The sequence below is a fragment of the Dermacentor variabilis genome, chromosome 7 (genome assembly GCF_050947875.1).
Source record: "Dermacentor variabilis isolate Ectoservices chromosome 7, ASM5094787v1, whole genome shotgun sequence".
NCBI classification, from domain to species: Eukaryota; Metazoa; Arthropoda; class Arachnida; order Ixodida; family Ixodidae; genus Dermacentor; species Dermacentor variabilis.
The window spans coordinates 147,350,276-147,375,566 of NC_134574.1; the positions used below are offsets into that span (position 1 = coordinate 147,350,276).

At 42.6% G+C, this 25,291-nt stretch overlaps 1 protein-coding gene across 3 annotated transcripts in view; it reads left to right on the plus strand.

The window, feature by feature from the left end:
* The window catches only part of capu (formin protein cappuccino), a 43,987-nt gene extending 23,031 nt beyond the window's left edge, over positions 1–20,956 (plus strand). For 2 of the 3 annotated variants that reach the window (XM_075699612.1, XM_075699613.1), the window contains exons 12-22: positions 160–221; positions 1,148–1,357; positions 3,326–3,398; positions 5,950–6,023; positions 6,107–6,166; positions 6,235–6,264; positions 7,176–7,296; positions 8,728–8,872; positions 11,626–11,775; positions 13,624–13,726; positions 15,224–20,956. In XM_075699612.1, the coding sequence (XP_075555727.1) occupies positions 160–221; positions 1,148–1,357; positions 3,326–3,398; positions 5,950–6,023; positions 6,107–6,166; positions 6,235–6,264; positions 7,176–7,296; positions 8,728–8,872; positions 11,626–11,775; positions 13,624–13,726; positions 15,224–15,289 (1,094 nt within the window). In that variant the 3' untranslated portion in view covers positions 15,290–20,956. The remainder of the gene's footprint in view (positions 1–159; positions 222–1,147; positions 1,358–3,325; positions 3,399–5,949; positions 6,024–6,106; positions 6,167–6,234; positions 6,265–7,175; positions 7,297–8,727; positions 8,873–11,625; positions 11,776–13,623; positions 13,727–15,223) is intronic. The other variant, XM_075699614.1, reaches the window with a different exon arrangement.
* Positions 20,957–25,291: the final 4,335 nt, after the last annotated feature.

Genomic DNA, 25,291 nt, shown 5'->3' on the forward strand with positions numbered 1-25,291 from the left:
CTCACCTGGGAAGCTCAGTGCTTTTGTGCATTGAAAATATGAAAGCGTGCAGAGATCATACATCTATCGCATGTCGGGACCTACTGTTGGCATAGGCTGTCCTGGCCTCCTTTCTCGTTGCGATTTACCATTGTTATCGGGTATTATTGTTTGTTACAGCCATCTACAACTTCGACACATCGGTCGTGAGCTTGGACACACTTCAAGCACTTTATGAAATTGTAAGCCTGTTCTACAATGTATCTTTCATGTGAAAAAAGCACTTCGTGCGTAACAACTGTTTTTACCTGTCACATTCACTTGTCGTAGAGCTGTTGAGCACAAGTGCATGCAACAAAGACGCCATTTGTCACATTACAGCAACGGGTACCTAAAGTGGCACTAATGAAGAATGTTGTAAGAGCAAGCTTTAGCGCGAGAGCTCCTGTTTAAATACACGAGAACAAAGAAAGCGCTTTGCTTGGCATCCGTAGAAGGCTGAATTTAATTGTTTGTTGCACTTCAAAAGAAAGCTAAAATCTGCTGTTTGTTTGAAATAATTGTTTCAGTTGTCAATCTATTAAAGGAAATTCTTGAGAATTGCAATATTTTGGGAAACTCTTGCATCAAGTTTGCAACTCTAGCCTGGCAATAGAAACAATATATGTACTGAGTAATCTGTACCTCTTGAGACATCTAAAGGGAACAAGGCTGATGTATTACATGCTGCTCTGAAATGTATGACATATTTGTCAGTAGATCTTTTGTGCAAAACCTTTGTAAGCACTGTAACAATTTCCTGTGAGCTGTCGGCTCGTATTCAAAATTTGTGCACTTCAGATGCTCTGGCAGTTGCAGCTTATAGTGCAAAGTTAAGGATTTGTGAACTGTGTGCTACAATTTGTTTTTAAACTTGCCGATATTTAGAAACATTTTTTCTTTTGAGGCTCTAAATCAACGTTTTGCGTTCTATGGTCAGTAGAACTCGGCTTTAACACTTACGTGCTACATTTTATTAAGGTCTGTACACAGCTTGTCAAAGGAGAGTATTTCTGCGTTTCACATTTATTGAAAAAAATGGAGTTTGCCTAGAAATAAACTTCACCGAGTAATTGAGCACGTCTAAATTATTCTTCAGTGACTGTACCCTGTATTATGCTTCGTGCAGCGCCCGACAAATGAGGAGCTGAAGCTGATCCAGGACCACCTAGCTGTGAAGCCAGACATTCCGTTAGACAAGCCGGAGCGCTTCTTGCTCGATCTGTCTCGCATTCCAGAGTACGCCGACCGTGTCGGATGCATCATGTTCCAGTCAACCTACACGGAGGCCATCAGCGCCGTGGAGAACAAGCTGAACAACCTCAAGATGACATGCCAGGTGACATGCGGGGTGGGGTAGTGCTCAAGTTCGATGACTGGGAGTATAACTGCGTAATGTTGAAAGGAATTTATGGTCAAATTCAGAAATGGAATTTGCTTCTTGGGCAGCTTGACTAGCTCGCATCCCAAGTAACCGCTGAAGTGGCTGGCACTAGCTGTTTGTGTGGAAACATGTTTGGCAGAATCCTGTGGGAGAACATGTTGTTGGGATAATTTGCGCTTGTACCGAAGGGCTATGACATTTTAACGTAGACAAGAGGGTGGGGCCAGTATACTTGTACGCATGCAAAAAAAAAAAAAAAGAAGAAACTAGGCTCTCGGAGTGCTTTTTTAACCCGTAAATATTCAATTTAAAATCGCTGCCTCCAAACTCCTCCCACCTACAGATACTGACTGTTATTTTGGTATGGCTTGTGCAATGTCAAGAATTTCGGGGCCACCATTGTCATCTGCCCTGAAATGGTCCGAAACCACATTGGATGTCTTGCTCTGCATACTCTGGCCCCCAGCGGTGCAGCAAGGGCATCAACGTTGCATCGTGCTTTCAATTGTTTCACTCGCACGGGAAAATCGGCACAGGCCAGCGAATTCCTTCACAAACTACCTCGGACTGACTGCTGAGACGCACAAGTGAAAACAAAACCGTATGTATACAATGCGCATGGACTGCGCAGAACGGGCTTCATTTTGTCATCTGTCATTGTTGCCAGGTTGCTGTACGGTTCGACTATGATATTCGACTATGAATTTTCTATGGTACCGAATGCACTAAAATTTTGTGACCTTGCTGTGGGACAAGTACACTTTAACATAGTTCAAGCTAAAAAATTGGGTGTCATTGACCCCTTCAAGGGCGTAATGCAGCAGCACAACAATGCAACCACGTGTGCATTGCACTGCATTACGTCCTTCAGTAAAACCTGTTTCACATGTAATTCATTGCTCAGGTATTTCACTTGACTTGCCCAGTACACAAAGAACTGCAGGGAAACTACTTAAAATAGAGGTGTTTGTATCTTAACTGAACGCTTTAAAATAAAAATGTGCAGAGGAAGTGGTCACTTGTCCGCCAAATTTATGTCCACTGCAGGACGAAGGCCTCGTCCAGTGGTCTTCTCCAATTACCCTTGTCTTGAGCTAGCTGATTCGAAATTGTGCCTGTGAACTTCTTAATTACATCGCACCACATAATTCTGTGCAGTCTTTGACTGCGCTTACCTTCCCTTGGCAGCTGTTCTGTAACTCTAGTAGACCACTGCATGGTTATCTGCCCTGTGCATTACATGGCCTGTCCAGGTCCACTTCTTATTTTTTTGGTGTTGACTAGAATATCGGCTACCCCTGTTTGTTTTCTGATCCATGGTGCTGTATTCCTGCCTCTTAGCATGATGCCTATTCTTTTCAATTTCAAACAAGGGAAGTAGTTGAAAAAAATGGATTACCTCTAGACAACTCGTCAACTCCAATGGGAAACCTCCTGTAACCTTTCTGGGTAGCGTCCAAGTTTTCCTGGGCACTGCAGAGCTCAAACTAAGGGGTAAGAGAGTGACACCTCTAGAGTTATTCTTCTTCTTTGTAGGTTTGCCCAGTTAGGTTTGGTATGAAAATTAGTTAGCCTCTTCAGAATCCCTTTGAATGACTCGGGCATTGTAGGAACAGCTGTAGTTCAGAGATGTATGCCATCTGCATAAATTAAAACTCTAACAGAAAATAACCAATTGGAACGTCTGCTATGCATAATTACATAGAAGTGCAATGTGTAATCAGCCTGTAGCCAGTTTCCAGGCATGGAACATAGTACCAAGTGTACGTCTCAGGAGCCTGATTTAAGCCACTGCTACAAGTGTAGGTGAACCTGGAAATGGAATTGTGTATTGAAGTAGTTTCAGAATCATTCACGTTTAATTGATTGTATGCTAATTATACGCCGACTCGAACTGTCTCTATTTTTTTTTCTCTGCTGCAGGCATTATTACACAGTAAAGAGGTGCGCACTATCCTGGGGCTTATATTGGCTCTAGGCAACTACATGAACGGAGGTAAGCTGCCTAAGCCTTTTGATACTGACTCGATCCTTTTTATCTAAGTTGCATGGAATAGATACAAAACTGCCTGGACTGACAGCCTGCGTCGGCTAGTGGCCGGTGCAGTTGAGACTTCTGTCGGACCTTGTTATAACAAAAGTGCATCCGTCACAAATATATCGGTTATATTCGACATTCGTTATAAGCACGTTGAGTTGAGCTACACAGTCAAGCCTGCCTGTAACGAACCTAAGCATCGCACAGTCCCTGTTTATGTCCCAATGTTCATAATAAATGGACTGCATGCTCAGAGAGAGAGAGAGAGAGAGAGAGAGGTCACCAGCCAGTGCACAATTTATTAAGAAAGAAAAAGTTATGGATAGTCGTTTATACCTGCACAGTAGAAGCAAGACCCATTGACGGAACTCGTAAGTTTAATTGATGTGAAAACAAGCGTCTGTGATGTAGACAACCTGCCAAGCTTCAACCACATGGTGGGTTGTTCTTTGGCAGCAAAAAACATGATGCGTGGCAAACCCCGGCCTCCCTGCATTGTCAGAAGCACCTGCGCAGTAAATGCTGTGGCAGGTTGGCACTGCCTTTAGAAACTGCACGTGTTTTCCCTAGCACAAGTTTTTATACAAAATCTAATAGGCTATTAGGTTGTTGACACTGGTACAGTTTACTAGTGTATTAGTCTAATACGTATATTAATGTATCAGTCGAACAGCTCTATTGCGTGTATCGGTGTGAAAGCCAGTGATGTGTTTGCGACATTGATTCTTAGACCGATACACTCATAGGCCTTTATATACCTGTGGAGCTTTGTTGGCTGCATAAACCGCCTGAATAACATTATATTATGGTTTACTGAATGCCATTCTGTAGTGCTATTACACAACTGAATACTAACAAACATTGAGCTCCTCAGGTCTTATTCTTCTCGCTTAATGCGTAGCAAGGTGCTTGAATTTGGCAGCGTTGAGATGCCTTGAGATGGCATACAAGGGTTTATTGGGCAACTAGCGTGCTCCTAAGATGCCTGAAGTTAAAAGAATGTTCCACATCTGCTGGCCGTGCTGAGCCGTGCTGGCTCACACACACTCCCAGGGCTGGATCTAGTACACATAAACAAATGACCCCCCCCCCCCCCCCTCTTTCCCCAAAAAGTGGATGTGCGGGTGGTGGTCACAGTAAAGTAATTCGTAGTGCAACCCGCTATGGTGGCTTGTAGTGGCTATGGTGTTACACTGCCACGCATGAGGTCGCGGGATCAAATTCCAGCTGTGGCGGCTGCTGCATTTTGATGGGGGCGAAATGCAGAAATGCCTGTGTGCTGCGCATCAGGCGTGTGTTAGAGATCCTCGGGTAGTCAAAATTAATTCAGAGCCCCCCCCGACCCCCCCGTCCCCACCATGGCACACCTCATAACAAGGTCGTTGTTTTTGGCACGTAAAATGCCAGAATTCAATCCAAATGGTAAGGCATCGCACGTGAAATGTAGAAGAGGGCTCTGGTACCACCTGCGACAGGTAATCCTTTCGTCCGTTTTCACTTCTTTCTTGCCTTTTCTTTATACATTCAATTAAGCATAACTAATTTCCCCTGTACTTTCTCTGGCTTCACTGTCTCGTTTTTTTTTTCGTTTGGTTTTAACTCTCAATAAAGTTGAACCCCTCAAATCCCTTTATTCTTCTCAGAGGCTTCAATAAGTGTTCTCTTATATCCTTAAGTAACAAAATATTATTGAGCGTTCTGAAGAAGGCGTCCAAATTTATCTATTCTTCTGGAAAACTGGCACCAATTTTGGAGAAAGAAGTTTTGCACCTCTAGCACGAACATTAGTCATGTTAGGTGAGGAGTTATATGTACAAAAATAATTGGTTATGAATATAAAATGATGCATTATCTCACGAAAAAAAAATTTGTTACAGGTAAGTGCACTAATTAAGTTGAAGGCCTTCTGATGCAAGAAAGAATGCTATTAACGGCCATGATACAGAGCAAAGCATCAAAATTCTGATCAAACCTGGTAGTGTACCTCTTAGAATACCATTGTTTTGCATTATTCTGGGATGATGATGATGATGATGATGATGATGATGATGATGTTGATGATGATGTTGATGTTGATGATGATGAAGATCCTTGAATTTTCAAGACTTCTGATCACGCAATTTACTTGCAATGCATTATTCTGTGATCAAAAGGGGCTTATGATATTGCTTTTTGCAGGCAGAGGGTTATGTTTAACTTCAGCATGATGTTCAAGGTTTGTAGCTCATTGAAACTTGTATCTTGTCGGGAATATTCAAAAGTAAGCTTCATCTCTACACTTAGAATCACGGCAGAGATGGTTATTTTCGAGCAGAAGCAAGCATTCAACTGTAATGAATAGCACACTTTCTCAAATCGAATACAAGTCAAATAAGTAAAGGCTTTTTATTTAAACTCAAGGTAGTGAATGTTCTCACACCTCTACCTGCAAGAGATTGCCTGAATTCATTCGTTGTGGCGTGGTGTGCAAATGCACGAGGCTTTCAACAGTGGAACGCTTGTGTCACAGGGAATAGGAGTCGTGGACAAGCTGATGGCTTTGGCCTCGAGATCCTGGCCAAGTTGAAGGACGTCAAGAGCAAGGTTGGTCGATTGTGCATGCCAGCTTGTTGGTGTTGGTCTCACTGCAGGTGAGACTAACATATCTTTTTGTTTTCATCTTCCAGGACAACTCTTTGACTCTTCTTCACTACATTGTCAGAGTCTATATAAGCAAGTTCCAGGAGGTAAGGACTTCGAAACTTATATCCTGGCACTGAACTGTTCATTGTAACCCTCCCTTGTATACTTGCAGCTGCCTCCAGAGAATCCTTGTGCTGTTAATGTTAAGTACAGTGCTCAACGCACTCACGTGTGTTTTTCTCGTCTAGTGTCGGTGCCGCGTTCCCTAACGCAGTTAACATTTATTTGTGCCACTAGATAGGTGTGCCATTGCCGCTAGTCTAGTTTACTGTTGCTGAGCACATCTGTATTAACTTGCGAGACGTGCCTAAAGATGCATCTTCTATATGAAGGACGTATCTGAAGTTTCTGTATGTATTTGCATGTGCGTATTCATATGCAAATGTATACCGTTCAGAACCTTTAACAGAAACATGCTGGGGTATTATTTCAGCTGTTTTATAACTTCAGTTGAATTTTGAAAACTAACTTGGTAGGAGGTACCGTACAATTATCGGGTTCAACTAATGGTAAATAACATGATCGCCTCATGATAGAAATTTAAAGAGTGGCTGTACAATGTAGCTAACATAGTTCAGACTTATGCGCATTGCTTTCTGAAACCTAGTGGAAGCTTCTTGTTCTAAATCATGATTTAATCGTAATGAGTATGAAAAACCAGTAAACTGTGTCTGGAAATGCTAGCCACAGTGGGAGGCATTAGAGAGGCAAGTTAAGAAGAAACTTTAGCTTGTGGTGAACTGCAATTTTTATTAAAATAAATTTTAAACGCACAAGTGACTGTATTATTCAACTGCTGAACCGATTTGAGTGAAATTTGTTGCATTTGATCGAAAAAGCTGAACTCTGCCGACAAGAGTTTAGGCCTCTCGCTATTTGTGCTTCCCGGGTTTATATTTGTTAGACGTTTAGGAGTGTCGCAGGCAACTCAGCTTGTCTTTCACTTTGTTTTGATGACGTGTCTTCGTTGCACGAGTAAAACGACAGTCATGTGCAATTAATGTCCTGGAAGAAATTTTTTTTTTTCATTGTGCTGCGTTCTTGTTGCTGCAGGACGTTTCCCAGGAGAAGGCGAAATTTCCGCTACCTGAGCCGACCGACATGGAGCGAGCTGGACTCGTCAATTTCGATGACATCAGGGCGGATCTCAAGAAGCTCGAGGCCCAGATCAAGAGTGAGCGCTACTTTTCCAATCCTGTTGGCAAGGCGTATGCTGTCCTGGTGTACGCTTCGTAAAGTGGGGTAAAGTTCTCCTCAAAGCTGTCAAATTTCTAAACAAGTCTCTAGCGACAAGCAGGACCATACACAGGAAAACATATTTTAAAGGGTTATGTGGGGGTTTCAATAGGCTACATTTTATCTCTGAAGGTTGTGATAGGATATCTTTCTTTAGCCAGGAATAGCTGTTGTGGGGCGCCATATTTTGTACCAGGCGTATTTCGTAGTTGTCATACCAGTCGTATTTCTTTAGCTAATAAATTAACGATTAATCGGGAAATGTTTGCTGGAATTTCCTGGATTATCGCCAGAGCCAATAAATTCGGCACAGGAAAAGTGTGGTTGAGGGCCACTCAAACGGATGCTATGCATGTGGCTAGCCCACTGACAGACATTTTTTTCTTCTAAAGCAGGTAAAAACAATTTGTTCTTTGTGTGGCAATGAATCTCGGAGGAAATATAAAAAAGTTGTGGTGTTGCTGTTGTGCCATGTAAAAAACCATTGCTTTGAAGGAGAAAGCCATGGTTCTGGGGATCTCCACCACCTAGTTCCTGCGCACATTTGTTTCTGTCCTCGATATTCTTTTCCTTATTTTTTTTACCGTGAAGCTGTTAAGGGGCGATTTGCAGATATTTTCGTGTGATGGTGAATGCTGGCGTGTGGCGGTGAGGTCAATGTCAATTTTCAACACAACCTGCGTAAGAGTGTCGAATTTGCACTTTGAAACTTAATTATCAATGGTTATAAAAGTTCGCTTGCATACACCTTGCACGAACAGACACTTTCTTTGGTCAGATTTTTTTTTCTCGCTTTTGCTTCTCGTGGTGTTGCATCCCAGCCAACGATGGCACGAGTGTTCTTGCGCATCTGTTACCTCAGTCATGTAGTAAGTCTGGAATGGGTTTTCATGCGCAAGACTAACAACTCACCCTTTTTGACTTTGACCTCCATTTCTGTATCAGCAAGCAAAGGTGTAGTTCCTACTTGGCAACTTAAGTCCAGTGACTAATCGTTAAGAATTAATGGTAATATTTTTTTATAAGAGATACACACTTGTGGCTTGATAGAAAAAAGGAAAAACTTGATAATGCCAATGAAGTTTCATGTTTTACAGTATAAATTATGTGATGTTCTTGTTCAGTGGAGAATACAAAATGCAAATCTAGCATTCTGTGTCATAGCGTGCATGTCAGTATGGCATGTACTGTAGTGTGGCAGTATGGTATGTATTGTATGACGACAGCAGATATTGTGCTGCGTTAACAGCCATGCAGATGTGCACCTTAACCCTTAGGTTTTTGTAAAGGAAAACATGTCTGTGCGTGTTTTTCTTTAGGGTGCATTCTGCTTCCACGCAATTGTACTATGTCAATTGTCGCTGTTCAGGTTGCGAGTCCAAGGTGCAGAAGGTGCTGGCAAACTCGGACGGCGAGCACCAGGAACCCTTCCGGGAGCAGATGACCACGTTCCTGCAGAAGGCATGCCAGGAACAGAAGGAGCAGGAGGAGAACCTTGAGGAGTGCAGGCTCAAGTGAGTGGTGGGCGGCATCGGGGTGTCTCTCCCGGCTAGTGCTTAGTAGCGGGCCCAGCATTGGTCCAGTGTTGGGCCAACATAAGCCCAGTACATTGGATGTACTACAGTCAAACCCCCGCAATGACGAAAACGCAAGCCAATGAAACTCTTGCCACAATGAAAGTGTCTTCATATCCCTGGCGAATGGCCGTAGGATTCAGTGCGTTTCGCGTCTCTCGACAAGAAAACGTCTCCAAACTGTACTCCCATATCAGCTAAATTTTCTGGAATTCATGTAATGCTAAATGTACAAAAAGTGCTCAAATGGATTTTGTGTCCGCTTAAATTGCGTAAAGTACTGCTGCAGCACACTTGTGAGGCCACCACCATTTTTTCTTACAAAGACAGCAAAGTGCAGAAGGCGATTGATGTCATGGCTGCCATGTTGTTTTTGAATTGCCCGTCTCAAATGGCACGGCTGCATTGCTGTCGAACTCTGGCATGTGACATTTTCTTGTGTACCATGTGCACTGCATAATCTGCAAGAGAAAAAGTCCAGCAAAATCAAACAAATAAAGAAAAGACTCCACGTCCCACCAAGGTGGGCTGATTGAAATCAGAGAATACGCGCCTCCTGCTTCACGAATACTGGTATTGGCACCACCCAACAGGCATCGTGTGTGAATTCGGCATTGCTGGCCGTAGGTTTGTGTGATGGGGCATTATGTTTAATCGATCGCTGTAGTGAGTGCAACCACTTTTGCGAGATTTCGCTTAACTTGGCACAGGATGCATTGGCTTCTACAGGCAACAGCGTGCATTGGAAGAGTGCTGTTGCTTGTAGAGACTAAACCGTCTAAAATCTTGCAAAGGTGATCATATCAATGCTGTTGCCCATTGGCACCAACCCGTCTGTTGCCGAGTTAGACAAAATCTTGCGAAGTTAGTGTATTAATGCTGTCGCCTATAGACGTAGATATGTACAATGCTCAATTGTATAAAATCTCGCAATGGTGATCGTATCGCCGAAAGTTATCGGCAACGCATGGGGCACACTTCGTGATGTCAGGAATGTAGTTCTATATTTAGGCTCGCCAAAGTAGGCTGAAGAAAGTTTGACAAGAAAGTTTCGTTTTTCAGCGCGTTCCCTTTCTGTGCTGTCTCATTCGCACCAATGAAATTCCTGTGAAAGTTCACGTTCTCCGCAGATTTTATTATTGTGAGGTTCAACTGTATTCCCACGGGATGAAACTCGTGAACTTACGCCTAACCATGCCCAGTTTCATACTTGGCATGCAAACCTGTAGAAGCTGTGCAACAAGTTTGGTCATAAAAATGTATCAATCTGTGTTTCGTGGTCAAAGGGTTTGAACAACAACTGTGTGGGTTTAATGCCACGCCTGGACAACTTTTCGTAGTTTTTTTTTGATGGACACTTGAGAACATGCCTCGCATTAACTTTTGCCGTGTCTTTTGAGCGTTATGCCAGATATGCGAGCTTACACACAGCACCACAGAGTAAGTCCATCTATCAACCAGTCTATGCTTCATCATTCATCAACAGCGCACGCTTGCACCTAAAAAATAAGATATCTAGACGTGGGAATCGTTTTGAAGCCTTGTCGCATGTGCTGGAGCTATGTGCCTGGCTTGAGGAAAAGCCTTCTTCCATTCTGCGCATTACAGACTTGTAAAATGAGGCATCATGAAAGCATTGCTTGCGAGCTGCACTCATGCGCTTGTGCAAGCACTCTGTGGAACAGAGCTTTTCAGCACAGGTTGACAAGCCAGAATTGGGTGGCTATCCGAGCAAGATCCTGCGTAGCATTGCTGTAGCTCTAGTCGGTGAGAATAAAAAATGGCGAACGGATCCAACCGAAGGATGCCACCCTCAAGATCTAGGTTTGCTGGGTTTCCATATGTGCACGGCGTGTCCCCCTACATTTTGAAAATCGCAGCTGAGGTTGGATTTAAGGTAATATTTAGCACCCCTAACAAAATCGGTAGATCATGCAAGTGAGTTCATCAAGAACAAGTTGTAAAACAGCATTGCTGATCGTGTTGTTGAGTGTCGCACCCATGTTGTATGTGGAATTCTGCTCAAGTGCAATTGCTATTAAATTGGGCAAACAGGAAGCTGTATCGATGACTGCCTTAATGAACATGCAGCTTTACTTAGAGGCTCCCTGCAGAGTCATCTTGCTACGTGTTGTCGAAGGTACAGTTGCACCTCAATCTTTGATAAGTGCCTAATAGTTAAAAAGATACTCCAGACAGCACATGCAGGAGATTTTCTGAAACTTTTAGCATTCTGACACACAGGGACACATTCGTTAGCTTTCCGTCCATATCCCTATAGACAAAATAAATGGGACCATCTGTCCTAACATTTCCTTTTTTTTTTTTCTATCTTCCTCATGTATTTACGTATATGCCGCTTTTGCAAACAGCATTTGGTTGTCAGTCAGCACTCTGTCGCGTGTCTCCTTTCTTTGTCCTGTGTTGTGCTGTTCAAAATTCTGCTGTTTGACAAGGTGTACCAGCGAGCTCAAGTGAGCACGCTGTTACTGTTTAACTTTGAAGACCCTGTATAACTCACTGGAAGGAAAAAAAAGGAAAGAACTTTGTAAAAATAAACTGAGAACGTTGAACTGCATATGTAATCAAGGGATGGTATGATCAGCATCGGATCCATGCCCTCAGTGTGCGTGTTTTGACAACGGGTGTTGCAGACTCCCATTCGGAGTGCCTGTGCTGCTTCTTGTTCTCAGATTCCTGGAGACCAAGGACTACTTCAGCTTGCAGCCCAAGTCCAAGAATGAGTCCGAGTGGCCAAAGGAGTTCTTCACTCCGTGGGTGCCTTTCTGCAATGACTTTAAGAACATTTGGAAGAAGGAGGTCCAGCGCAAGATCAAGCTTGAGTAAGTGGTGCTCGCAAAGTTGCAGAAAGCCACTGACCAGTTCAAGTTCAAAATCACTGGAGAGTAAACCTTTTGTCTCCAGCCAGCTTATATAGGCCATAAAATTTTTTATATTTTTAATTGACCGCTTTCTAAATTCAGCACCTTCATTTCTTTTTTATAACATACTGCAGGCCATGCATCGGTCCTTGCAAAAAGGAGGTTCTATTTGAGTCTATAATTTAGCTGTATGAAATTGGTGCCCACAAATGGCAATCTTTAAATAGATTTTGGAAGAAATTTTGATAAATTATTCACAGTGCCACTATTTTAAGCATATCTGCAAACGGAATCAACTAGCGGCTCAACACAGTGCTGATGTTTTATAAGGACTCCTTTCGCCTGATTGTATTCATTATGCCAAGTGACCTGTATTGACAGTAATGGTAGCATGGTTGTGCAAGAGCGAGTGTGGAACGACAGAAAGGAATTAAAAATGTAGTCATTACAAAATATGACCATGGACGTCATTGAGAAGCGCAATCAGGGCTGCAATAATGCATTTTTGCTAGCCACTTCCACACACGTTCTTCTCGCAGGAGCTTCTCTCCAAGTATTGACAAGCCGACTTTGCAGAGTTGAAAATAAGAGATCTAGCTTGTCCCTATGTGTGCGACTGTTTGCAGGATACCGGATGCATACAGCAGTGTTCGTGGCAGGCACCACCTCGTGATGTTGAGTTGAACTAGGAGGCATTACGCCATCATTGCATTTACTGGGCTACGTGCAACTTTCAGCTGCTCCAGAAGAGTATGCTGAGTGGAGTGGCAGGACTTGGGGTCAATTTCGCCCACGCATACTTTTCCTTGTTATATTGAAAGCCAGGCTTCAGTTACCATGTTGGAGGGAGGGTTTGGCTCTCGGGGCCAATGCCCTGTTTGAATTGGAACATGTGGGGACGTTGCAACCTCTTGGTTCCTGAGCAACTGGGCAACTTAGCTGTTTGCACAGAGTCATTGTTAGCAACATAATCTTGAATTCAGAGCAGCTCTCTTCTTTTCCTTCAGTGAGAACAGAACTGCAAAAAAAAAAAAAAAAACTTCTGATGCCTTGTGGTTTAACAAACTCCCACAAGGTGTCACCACCAACGCTACTGCTATTAGCTAGGATTCCAATGTTTTGGCATTCTGTAAACTTTACTATGTGCGAGGAACCAGTGACTGCGCTACAGAGTAGATGGAGAGCTAAAGTGTGCCCATGGTGTCCAGTTGGGAAGTCGCAAAAGCTGCATGACGTTTCTAACCACAACAGCTAGTGCCTATATCGTAATCTATTTTGTTGTAGCACAAGTTGAACGACAGGGTCAACAGAAAGGCACACTTGACAACCACACAGTGCTAACTTTCAACAACAGATTTATTTCCAGTTCTCGTTGCTATATACACTCTCAATTTGTTGTACTATAGATCATAACCCTCAATATGTCATACCAATGTGTCAGTAAGTCATACGTGCGGTACAACAAAATAGAAGATGCCGTACCAACACGCCCATGTAGCTACCCAGTATGATCACTTGTTATAGCTTGATGTGCCACTGCAGGGGTTCAGTAGCTGTGGTGTTGCACCACTGTGCTTTAGGTGGTGGGTTTGATCCTGGCTGCAACAGCCGCATTTTTATGGAGGCATAATGAAAAAAGAAATGCTAGTTTACTGGTCATTCGGTGCACATTGAAGAACCACAGGTGGTCAAAATTAATCCGGAGTCTCCCACCTGCGGCCTGCATTACGAGATTGTGGACGAGATTGTGGGTTTGGTGCATTAAAACTCCAGAATCTGGTTAATTTTTGTTTTGTTTTGTTTCTCCAGCTTTGAGGCAGCTAGGAAGAAGGTGAAGGACCTGCAGGAAGCCAAAAAATCCAGCGTGATGTCCGAGGTGGTGAAGGTCAGGAACAACAAGCCGTCTGGCCTGGTGAGCGATTGCATGTGCTCGGTGATGCTAATCATAGGTTGGCCTTAGGTTAATTAGGCTAGGTTAGGTTAACTGAAGAAAAATATTAGGTCGAGCTAGATTGGAAGAGTGAGCTTCTGCAAATAACAAATTCGTCATTTGGAGCGAGAACAGCATTGTCGTAGGCGAGAAAATGGTGGAAAATGGAAAAATTGGAGCGGTTCCATTTGCTGCAGACTCCAGTACCTCTCGTGCGATGTCCACACTGGCCGACTCGCAAAGAGCAGCATAGAGGGAGCTCGTGAGGATTATGTCAACCCGCCCAGCCAGGCATGGGCTATCCGAATAGAGAAGCAGCAGCAGGACCTTCAGCGGCAATTTTCTAGGCGACAAAGTCATTCATGGCACAGACAAAAAGATGAGACTTGCAGCTGAATAACTTAACGATGTAACTTGGCTTAATATTTTCCTTTGGTGTCTCTTTAAGATGAAGGTTCAAGAGGAAGCCAACTCTGATTTCCCTATTCGAATGCGTATGAAATGCAGAAATGCTCAGGTTGGACAAATGCTGAAAAAAAAAAAAATCAAATGAAATTTGTTGCATTTCAGTGAGAAAGCTGTATCGAAAGCTTTCTGCAAGAATTTTCAGAAATCGGCAGTTTTGAAAGAAAACAACCGGAGCATCAAGTTTACAGATGTATAACCCTTCATCAAAAAGACATTGCAGTTTGGTAGATTGCACTTTAACGCACCTGAAGCGGACAAATGTTATGTAAACTTGCTACTATGTTTACAACAATTCTGCAAAGGCGCTATGCATAAATTAGTAGTGGTATATTTCAGGGTGGTGTATAATGCTTGAGATGTCTTATGGGTACTGTTCACAACATTGTGATATCATTTTCTATTGTTGAGTTACATAATAGTGAACTTTAAAAAATATGAAACCAGGAATGCCTGTAGTGCATTTACTGCTCTTGAAAAAAATATGTGGCCTATTTTTCCCACAAGCAATATTTTGCTGGAGCTCATTGCCTGATGACATATTCAATACATATAACACACTTCACTCTCGTGCAATATTATGGCACTTACAAATTCTATTCTTCTATTGTACACTTCACTGTTGCAGTTTGCATCAAATATTTGTGCCCTGTTATTGTATAATGCTTGGAAGCAAATTCAAAGAACCCAAATATCCTTTCGTTTTGGTTTCTTTCTTACTGGCTCAGTGTTTGCATGACATATTTCATTAATTTCGAGCATCTTCCGCTGTATATAGTACTTTCTTGTTTGTGGACTTATTAATCCACTCCTGCTTGGCTCAAACTTGGCCTGCAGTATGTGTAAATAAACAAATACTAATGTCATTGTTTACTAGTTATGTGTCTGAATTACAAGGTGGCGTAACCTTTGTTACGATGAGTTGACTTGCCATTGGCAGTTGAGAGATTAAGCAGTCAATGTCATTTTGCGAGTTTGACTCTTTGTTTTGCATTTTGCTTTCTCTCTGAACAGAAAGCGAAAATGACGAAAAGGATGCAGCAACTTGGACAGAGCTTTCCTGCATCTGGAGCACCTTAAAAAAAAATCTTTGTGAGAATAGATCTGACGTTTGTAGCCTGCGGTGCGCAGAAGCAAACATACAAGTATATGTATATACATAGTGTGACATACTATTTTTAATGAGAGATTAATGCTGTTAAGGGCGCACAGTTGTTGTTGCGTGTAACAGGTACGTCGGGTAACTTTTGTGTTGGATCTGTCTGTCAGCTGTTGCAAGGCTGCGTCAAATCGTGAATCTCAAGTCGTCGAACGTGTTTGCTAGATGCAAGAGCCAGGGAACTGTTTCTTTTTTTGCATACGTGATGAGCACTTACTGGTGCGATAAACAGGGGCTGGATTGTGCAAGGATTGATTTCCTTCGATTCTATTAATTTGTCACTGGTCACAGCAGGTGGCCAGTACTGACAATATCGAAGACTTAGTTTCACCAGACAGTGACAAAGGACGTAGAAAAGGGAAAATCAAATGAATCCTTGTATAATACAGTCCCAGTCATTAGGATATGGCACTGTCTCGACGATGCAAGATAGCAGGTGTCTTGGAAGTGGTTGCATGAGGTTGACGAAGCAAGTGCAAAAAGAAAAAAAAATATGCTAGCTTTTTTTTAGTTCTCGACAAGTGGCATTTGGATGGCTGGCCACAGCTGGTTGTGAGTTGCGATTGTTGTTGTAACCTAATAGATGGATTAAAAAATTTAACTGCCACTTTACAGAGCATTTTAGGGCAGCTTTATCAACTCAACACAAGAAATTCTAGTTCAGACTTTTTTATCAATACAGAGCATGTTAGTGATGCTATAGATTCTACAAGTGTCCCATACAATGTTACGGAAGTAACCACATTTTTTTTATTGCATATGGCAGCTAGCATAATTCAAACCCCCAATCTAAATTGCTCGATGAGGCGGCCATTACTTCTATGAGAAATCAAAAGGTTCAATTGAATAATTAACGTAATTGTGCTAATTAACTTCTAAATTAATAATTTATGCTGCGTATTTCAATCTACGAATTATAGCCGTTGAGTGCGCACAGCGTATCCGCTTGGAATGAGTTCTCTGGATAGCACCAGTTCTGATATATTAATTTTCAGTTTCTGACGAAGTGCATTTGTGTTCCAGTTACTTTTTAAGAAACCGCTGTGTTATGCATTGAAGCACAAAAATAACTGAAGCACCAATGCATTTCGAGGGACACTTCAAAAATTAAGATATCTGAACTGATGCTGTCCAGAGAATTCATTCCAAGTGGATATGCCGTGCGAACTCAGCGGCTATAATTCATAGATTGAAATATGTGGCGTAAAGTAAATAATGAAAAAAGCTAATTAGCATAATTACGTGAATTATTCAATTGAACATTTTGATTTCTCGTATAAGTGACGGCCGTCTCGTCGAGTAATTTAGATCTCAGGTTAGAATTGTGCCCTCTGCCATAGGCAATCTTTAAAAAATTTTATGCAGCTTAAAGGAACACCCAGTAGGATGTGCTTATACAGTGAAATCTTGTTACTACAAGCTTCATGTTAACAGTCTTTTCACAGCGAAAGAGGCTGGTTTGCCTCTAACCACAAGGTCGGGGCATCAAATCCCGGCCGTGACGGCAGAATTTCGATGCAGGGTAAATGCAAGAACACCCGTGTATGCCGGTGCATGTTACAAAACCTGAGGTGGCCAAAATTACGATTTGTTTCACAATCAGATCATAAGCGTGCGTTCTCACTCATGTCGTCATGCAGAGTCTGTAAATGGCGTAAATGTATTTGTGGATGTATTACTTGCAAATATAGCTGATTCCTCCTGTTGAAATTAGTCTTTAATGCTAGTTTCGTGCCTTCGATGCAATACTTCAAAATAAGGAACAATTTTAAGTATGCCCGTGATATTCATTATATCGAGGTTTCACTGTATAAATTTATTTGAATCGTACTGTGGAGGGACTGTTGGATTGCATGTAAAAGCGTTTCAATTCAATATGCAAGTTTACTTTGGGATTGCATTTGTGCACTGCGGAGAATGTGGTATCCTGCCGTGATAATTTGTGACCAGATATCTGAGAATGCCACAGAACTGTACATCTGAAAAACATCATGGCACGCTAGCTGGGTAACTTGCATTGATGATTGTTTTGCGGGAATAACTACAACTTACTCTTACAAAAGCATTTGGACGCACTTCTAGACCTAAATTTTTATGGCTTCATTCAACGGAGCGCCCACTGAAGCTAGTATATACAGTGGTGGACCCATTTGTTCATTGATACTGGTAACATAAGAACTGTGCACCCTAGCTTTAGGTCATGATCTTGTCCCGCAACAGTAATTGTCAGCAATATCGTATGTATTTCCTGTCTTTATAACACTGCACAAACAGTAAATTTTTTTTGCTGCAACATGAAATATTTGCCAAACTTTACACGCTTTAAACTGCCTGTTCTATCAAGACCCAAGACAAGATGTACTCGTCGCAGAATTGTTGCATTTATTGAGATATAAGCTGACATCTTCTTTTTTTTTCAGCCTCCTTAGCCTCGAAGTCACCTTCTCGCCTTATATGCGAGACTGATAAATTCAATTACTGTTTTAATATGACAGCAGCATGCTCGAATGCTTGCCGCACCGAACGCATGCTTGAGAGCAGCACAATACCACTGCACAAACGCTCCATCACGTGGCTTTTTTCATATTTCGCGGAGCTTTCTTTGCAACCTGAAAGAAAGGACTGCGTGAGACATATCGTAAAGGAAACAACTTGATCGGTGGTTTCTGAAGGTGCTCTACAAATCTGCGTATCATACTTGGGGCCCTCAGCCAATAATTAAAAATTTGGGTAATTAACCTTAATTAGTGAGTTATGGGGAAAACGAAATAAATTGTCCGAGTTACTGTAGGCTATTGCAAATAGTATGCGTTTGGTTCAATTCGCTTCCGACGTACCTTCCTTTTTTAAACTCTTGGCTCAAGTTATGTGGGACGGCCTGTATGGTACCATATACATCTGGCTTCAAGTTGTAGCCAAAGTTTTTACGTTTTGAATACTTTGTCTCAGGGCGATGAGTGTTTATTTTGACAGAGGCTCCCAGGAAGGCAGGACAGCAGAAACGACAGTTTTGCATCCTAGTGTGCCCGGACACTGCCTTTCAGTAATGGGCATCCCACCTAACTTGCTCAACTTTCAGTCGCTCAGACTTTGCGTTAACTTTTCACACATGACTGCACAGAACCGGGTAGGCCTATTCTTTCTCTTTTCTGCAAGATGGCATTGGGTTTGCCCAGGTTTGGTAGGCATGTCAGCTGTTTGCCATGCATGACCCTCAAAGCACTATGACTTGCACCAATTATGTTTTCAGAAACAGTGTGCCAGAATGTGCAGCTCTTATCAAGCTTTGTCACTGCTATCATATTTATTCAAAAGGGAGTAGCAGTGTGCCTGGATCTGCAATTCTAACTGAACTTCATCTTCACTATATCTATTCAGAGGCGAATAGCATAGATGAGTGCTGTGGACAACGTAAATTTTTATTGTTTTAACAGTTGCGTTGATCGGTGAACCTCTCATGTCTTCAGCGCTTTGTACTGATATAACTGCCTGCTAGATCAGTTGCACGGCAGGCCCGCAGGGGTACAGGGGCATGGCATGCTTTCAACTGCTGCTGCAACCTTTTGTCTTAGATCGGCATGCTGGAGGATGATTAGGCCTTTGTGGCAGGGCGTCTAAAATTGTGCTAACTACATAGGTGGCACCTGATAATTGAAACTAGCAAAACGAGCAACTAGTAAAAAGAATTATGGTTATTATTTTTTTGTTGCAACATCTTAGATCCCTGCTTACTAGACTTGTTGAATGTTGATCATGGATCAAGTTTGTTAGAAGAAGAAAAGAAATGCTGGAAGATATGATGTGCTTTCCAACAGTGCCACTACATCACCACAAAAGGAGATTTTCTTTTTCTTTCTTTTTTTTCTTTTCTTTTTTTTTTTTGCTTGATATGATTTACATCAGGTCAACTTCAGAACTGGCTGGGTGTCTCCAACCGCATCTTAAAAAGCTTATTCTCATTCCTAAATGCTAAAGTAGCATTTTGAGTTCATGCTTGGAGTTAGTGTATTTGTGGATACTATTTTTTTTACTGCTTTGATTTTGCTCGTTTTTAAGTGCTAACTAACCCCAAAAAATCATAAAGCAAAATTTTCAGCCTGCAGAGACAATTTGTGCCTGAAAGGCTTAGATTAATCATCATGCTGGTTGCTTTTGTTTCAAGAGAACCTTTCCAGCTTGTGGGAAATTCACCTAGCTGGAGGGGCTTCTGTTCCATGTCTCAGGTTGTCACAGAGATCAAATGATACCCACAAATGCGAAAGTGTCGCTTAATTTAACATATAGTACATACATATGTGACAGTAGACTGCTTCTACTGTGGCTTTGTGTAGTTAAGTTTGGTTTACTTCTATGTGACATCGTTGCTTGCACAGCTTTGTTTCATAAGCACTTTTAGCGCACCTGCAAGAATACTCGCATTGCTGTGACTGCAAGAGACATGTTACTAACTGCGATAAAGGGTATACTTTGTATAAAATATTTTTGTGTATGATTTGTATGTGCACGCCTACAGCTGTGATCACATTGTGTAATTCAAAATTGTTCTTTAATATTGCTTGGAGGAGTGGCAGATTGTGCCCACTTGTTGAAATGGATGATACATATCATTTGTGAGACATCTGTGAATTGCACCTGCAATATTTTTTTTTGTACTAAGAACTTCCATTTGTTGATGGTTTGGCTTTGAACTTGTGTGCGCAGGGTCCTTCATTCTGGGCTGAAATCCATTTTCAGACAATATTTGACACACTCTTATAACTGGTTTTGGTGAGAGTTGGGAGGGAGTCTGTTGGGACAATCGCAGTCGTTTCGCAGCACTGCAATGAAACCACTTTAATGTTTACAAACAGGTCTCCCCTCTGCATGAGGATGGGCCTTCAGCCATGCTTAACACACACTTAATGGTAATCAAGTATGTTATACCTGACAAAGCAAGAGTGCTGATTGTGATTTTCTTCCGCGAGGCTTTCTCCCTCAAATTTCTCGCAAAATAAAAAAATCATTTTGTGAACAGTTTGCAGGAGAATAGCCCAAGTTTTTTTACCTCGATTACAAGTTACCATAAGCCAATAGCGCCCAAAATTTTACGTCCCAGATGTAAAAATGGAAAACCTAAAGTGAAGGACCCTTAATACAGCGCACACCATATATGAATAATAACTTGTGCTGTTACGAGTGGTATGCTATCAACGAGTGATTCTGTTGCTTGTACGGAAAGGTTGCCTTGCAGTAGCTATTGCTGTATATGCTTGTAGATGTTGCGGTTGCATGGTGTGGCTGCCTATTTCAGCAGATCGACGTGGTGGACTCTGCCAAAGATGTTCTACTCTGGACCTTTTTTTATTTGAGTCTGTTCAGTTTGGTTGGGGAATGTAGTGCATATAGCAGCTTCTTTTTTTTGTACAAGCTCCCTGGGTGATGAACACTTGTTTTTTCAGAGGCAGCACTTATTGACTTTGACAAGACGCACATTCCACTGTTTCCCCCCACTTTCTTTTAAAGCAGATGGTCCATTCCTTCGAGATGTATTTATTTAATTTATATTTATTTATAATATTTTAGAGACAAATAAAGCTCTTTACACGCTTCGTGTTGTGTTCCATACGTTCCTTATCAGCCTAACGGTTCTGCAGAGAGTGAGGTTGTGGGTTCGACTCCAGCCTACAACGCCTGCATGCTGACAATCGCAGAATGCAAAAAAAACTTGCACACTGTAATTTTGCTGCATGATGAAAAAGCCCCTATAATTACAGTTAAACCAGAGACTTCCCTAAAGGCAAACCTTATAACGCAGTTTGCTGCTTCTGAGCATTAAGAACCTTCAATTGCTAGAGCTATATATTTTTTTTAACTTGCACTTCATGTTTGCTCGTGCAGACGAGTGCAGTGCAGGACATTGTATGCCGCGTCTCGTGCTGGACTTGCAGCCCAACGGATCTACTGCCCGTCAAACGAGACTAAAAACGCCCGACTCTTCACTTCGCAGGGACTCGCACTTGCCGGCTGTGCCGTATTTCTCCACGGATAACCCGCCACCGCGTACATTCCGCGGAAACGACTGCATACGACGCTTGAATTATGTGGAAAAACGGTCCCCATTGGCGGACTCCCAACTCGACCACGTCACGTTGCACCTTCGGTCAGTGGCTTTGCCCCCCCCCCCCCCCCCCAATTTATCGGCGATGCCGATAAGCTGGATTCACGTGCCGGGGACGTTACCGCGGACGAATCCGTCACGTGATATGTGACGTGAATCGGGTATCTTATCGCAGCTATAGCATTTCACGCGACAAAGGATGACAGCGCGGCCGGAGGGAGGCGCACGAGCAACGGCGATGGGGCGCAATACGCGACCTACCGAGCCGAATCCCAACGGCGATTTGGCCCGCCGCAGTGTCGCGAAGCGCTTCGTGCACGGACCAAGGGAGCGGCGCGGGAAGTGGTGACGTTTGAGTTGGCCGGCGCCGCGTGCGCGACTGGCTATATAGCTGTACTAAACGCAGAAATGGCGACCCGTAAATAAGGGTGGTCGGCAATGAAAGACGTGAAGTTCATGCTTGAACTTACAGAGCAGCGCCGCAAAGTTGAAACATTACGCAGGGACGAAAACCACGGACGAAGCGCATCGATCAACTGTTTCTTAAAACCAACAGAACTCAATGCGTGCCCAGTAGGCACAAGTTGGCTTCTAGCTAGCTTGATACAGCTTGAGCAGCCTAGAAGCAGCTAGAGCTATGTCAAGCTGTAGTTTAGACATCTTCAAGATGGCTAGCACTTGATGTCTCCAAGCTATACACGCTTGCCAGTGTGTACACGTTTGGCAGGAAAAAGTCACAATTTCAAAGGCATTGCCAGAGAGGATCCTGGGTGGCCGACACGGTTAATTATGCATCCTTCGGAAAAGGGTGCGGGGACAGCGCATATGAAACCCCTTGTAGCTTAATCGGCACCACAATTGGAGCTCACTGAAACCGATTCTGCATAAATTTCCTACGCACGTTTCGAAGCGCGCGCACGTTCGCCTGTTCAAATCTGGCGCCACATTGATAGCATGTTGCGACTTGCTGCCCTCAAAGGGGGCGCGAAATTTAAAATTTACGTAAAGAACAAGGAAAAAGGTAAATGCATGCTGTTCAATAAACATAGCTGTGGGTTAAAGTTGATTTAAAGTGAATATACGTAAGCACGAGAAAATATTAGCTTTATTCGAGCTACCGTGATTGAAGCACAGCGCCGGCAGCGCCACATGCAACCGTGCCGCTTCGCATGGCTTCGCGCTCTTTTTCGCCGGTTTTGAAACTTTCGACAGTAGTGGTGGTGGTTCGTTCGTCCTGTTCGCTTGCTTAAAGTGATGAGATTTTTCGCGTGGAGAACTTTGGACTGTGTTTGCAAGAACGGCAGCAACAACACCGCTTCATTTCGGTTCGGTGAGTGATAATACGATTGAAGGGTTCCTACTTCGCTGGAAACCACGTCGCACGATTCGAACGCCGCGAAGGTCAGATAACGTTTCGCACTGTCACGTTCATGCAGTTATTTACGGAGCCTGTTTCAGATTGCAAGTTTCTTTAGGTTTGTTAGCAACATTTTTTTCCCCTTCTGCCTAATTGCAACTTGATTATGGTACTGGCTTTGAGGCTACGACGGGAGCATGTGACATTCCGTTACTGACTCGATATGCGGTTGCGATGTTATGTTCATCATCATGTTGCATGATGTTACATCATTAAAACATGATCGCGTAAATAGCCCACGCAGGCTGCCACCATGCACAGACGGAAGATAAGCGAAACCACAAAAATACCGCATGAAAGTCGCCAAAACATGCACCGTTCGTCGGCCTTCCAAATCGGTAAAAGAACTGCTAATGCTCTCTCATTTAGCTCATGGAAGTGTCGCCGCTCCACCATGTAAGCATGAACGCAATACAAATAATAACAACGGCAGGCAGGAAACGGGAGCGGTCGCCGAAGGTAACGGCAGCCTTCAGATCAAGCCTTTTTTGTATAATGATGGCAGTAGGAGCAGAAGTTCATGATCCTGTTTCAAGTAAAAGTACACGGGGTTAAAACAAAATATTCAGCAGCTCATAAGCAAACATATGCAACATTTCTTAAAAATTGAACTTTTAAAGTGGTCCAGGAATCCGACGGGCACTGCATGCTATTTTGAGTGCGAAAAAAAGAAAGAACTATTACCTCTACACATCAGCTAAATTAAACTTGCAATTTCAAGTCTAAGAAATTTCTTCGTTTCCGTGAGCGACTGGAAATAATGCTTACATACTATCTGACAAGTCTCGCTAGGGAGTGAATGTTATCTTGGTTTCTGCAGTAATTATTATCTTCGAAGATACGGTCACGTTCCTCTGCGACGCACGGTCGCGCCAACACCTCGTTGTCCTTATCTCGACAACGCAACATAGTACACACACGGAGTCCCAGACAAAATGGCGCCACGCGTTTTCAACGGCCGCGTGTCTCTCGTCTGCTATTACATTAATCGAAACTGCGGTGCTGGAAGTAGTTCTTGTGCCGCGCTTAGGAATTAAAAGTGGCTTCGTGTAGGTGGGCTGAGCTACGCTTTATCTTCACTGATTAAAGAAAAAAAGAATCAGTGCTACACAAGCTGCACTCGTGTAGCCGGTGAAGATAAAAAAAAAAAAGTCCTACTTATATATAAAGCTGATAAAATATTTTTTTACTCTTTAATTACTGTCTTAAATGGATATTAAGCACCTCGAAACCGTAGAAAAAATGCTGCCGAGCGCTCTAAATTTCATATAACGTGTTTCAGTTTCGCCTCCCAGAAGCTGAGTATGACGTCGTGAGACAGAATGTGGCCACGCGGGAGCAGGACATTGATTGCCACGTTTTGGCACTCGTTCGGTCGCTTTCTATGCTACTACTATTTGCGGTCCGATTAGGCCACCCTAGCCCGACCTAGCTTCATAGCAGACGACGAAGCTAGTTTAGCAGACGACAAAGCACCAGATACATTTTAGGGCACCTTTTGTTTCCATTGAAGAGCGGCACATACCGTGTCGCATTCCCACTTTACATACCTAGAGACCCAAGAGACAGTTGTTGAAACCTGTCCCCTCAGCACGCCTGAAATTTCGGTCATGCATATATATATACGACACCCTTACACCCATTTCGGGTGTAAGCGTGCGAGTTATAGGCCGATTTACACATTTATTCAGTTTTAACGGTCTAAACTAACGGTTTTAACGGTCTAAACGGTCTAAACAAACGTGTATATATTCTCCGCATATTATTTCAAGGACAAATGATATACTTGGGAAATTAGCGATATAAGATGCCACACAGAAGTTTTCAAACTGTCATTGTTCCCTCAAACAATTATGTGGAACAAACTACCCCGTGGAGTTATTACTCGTACGTCTGACCCGCAATTTGGCAGTTACCTTATATGGATCTTTAATGTATATATACCTATCGCATTGACATATATTTGTCTTGTTTTATTACTATAATTCATGTTGTTCTTTCTGACTTTGAAATTTTTAATATTTTTTATTCCCCTCTGATGTAATGTAGTAATCGTGCTGCAGATATTGTAAATAAATAGAGTAAGCTTACACAATCGCAACATGCGCCCTAAAGTTGATAATTAGAAACGTTACTTCGCGTATTCTACTTAATGAGCGGAAATTATCATTGACATCTTTTTTTTTTTTTTTTGCTGATGCTGTCCGTCCTAGCCACATAGCCTATATATCTTCAGAAACGGCACAGAAGCCCACATATGACAGTACTTTCTTAGGAAAGTGATGCGCATTAAAACAAAGAGCACCTGGTGTACAGCCACCTATTACAAGTAGATATGTGCTGATTACCGGCTATGTTCTCTACAAAATTTAGCAGTGAAACAACAAACGCTACCTAAATTCTTTCTTA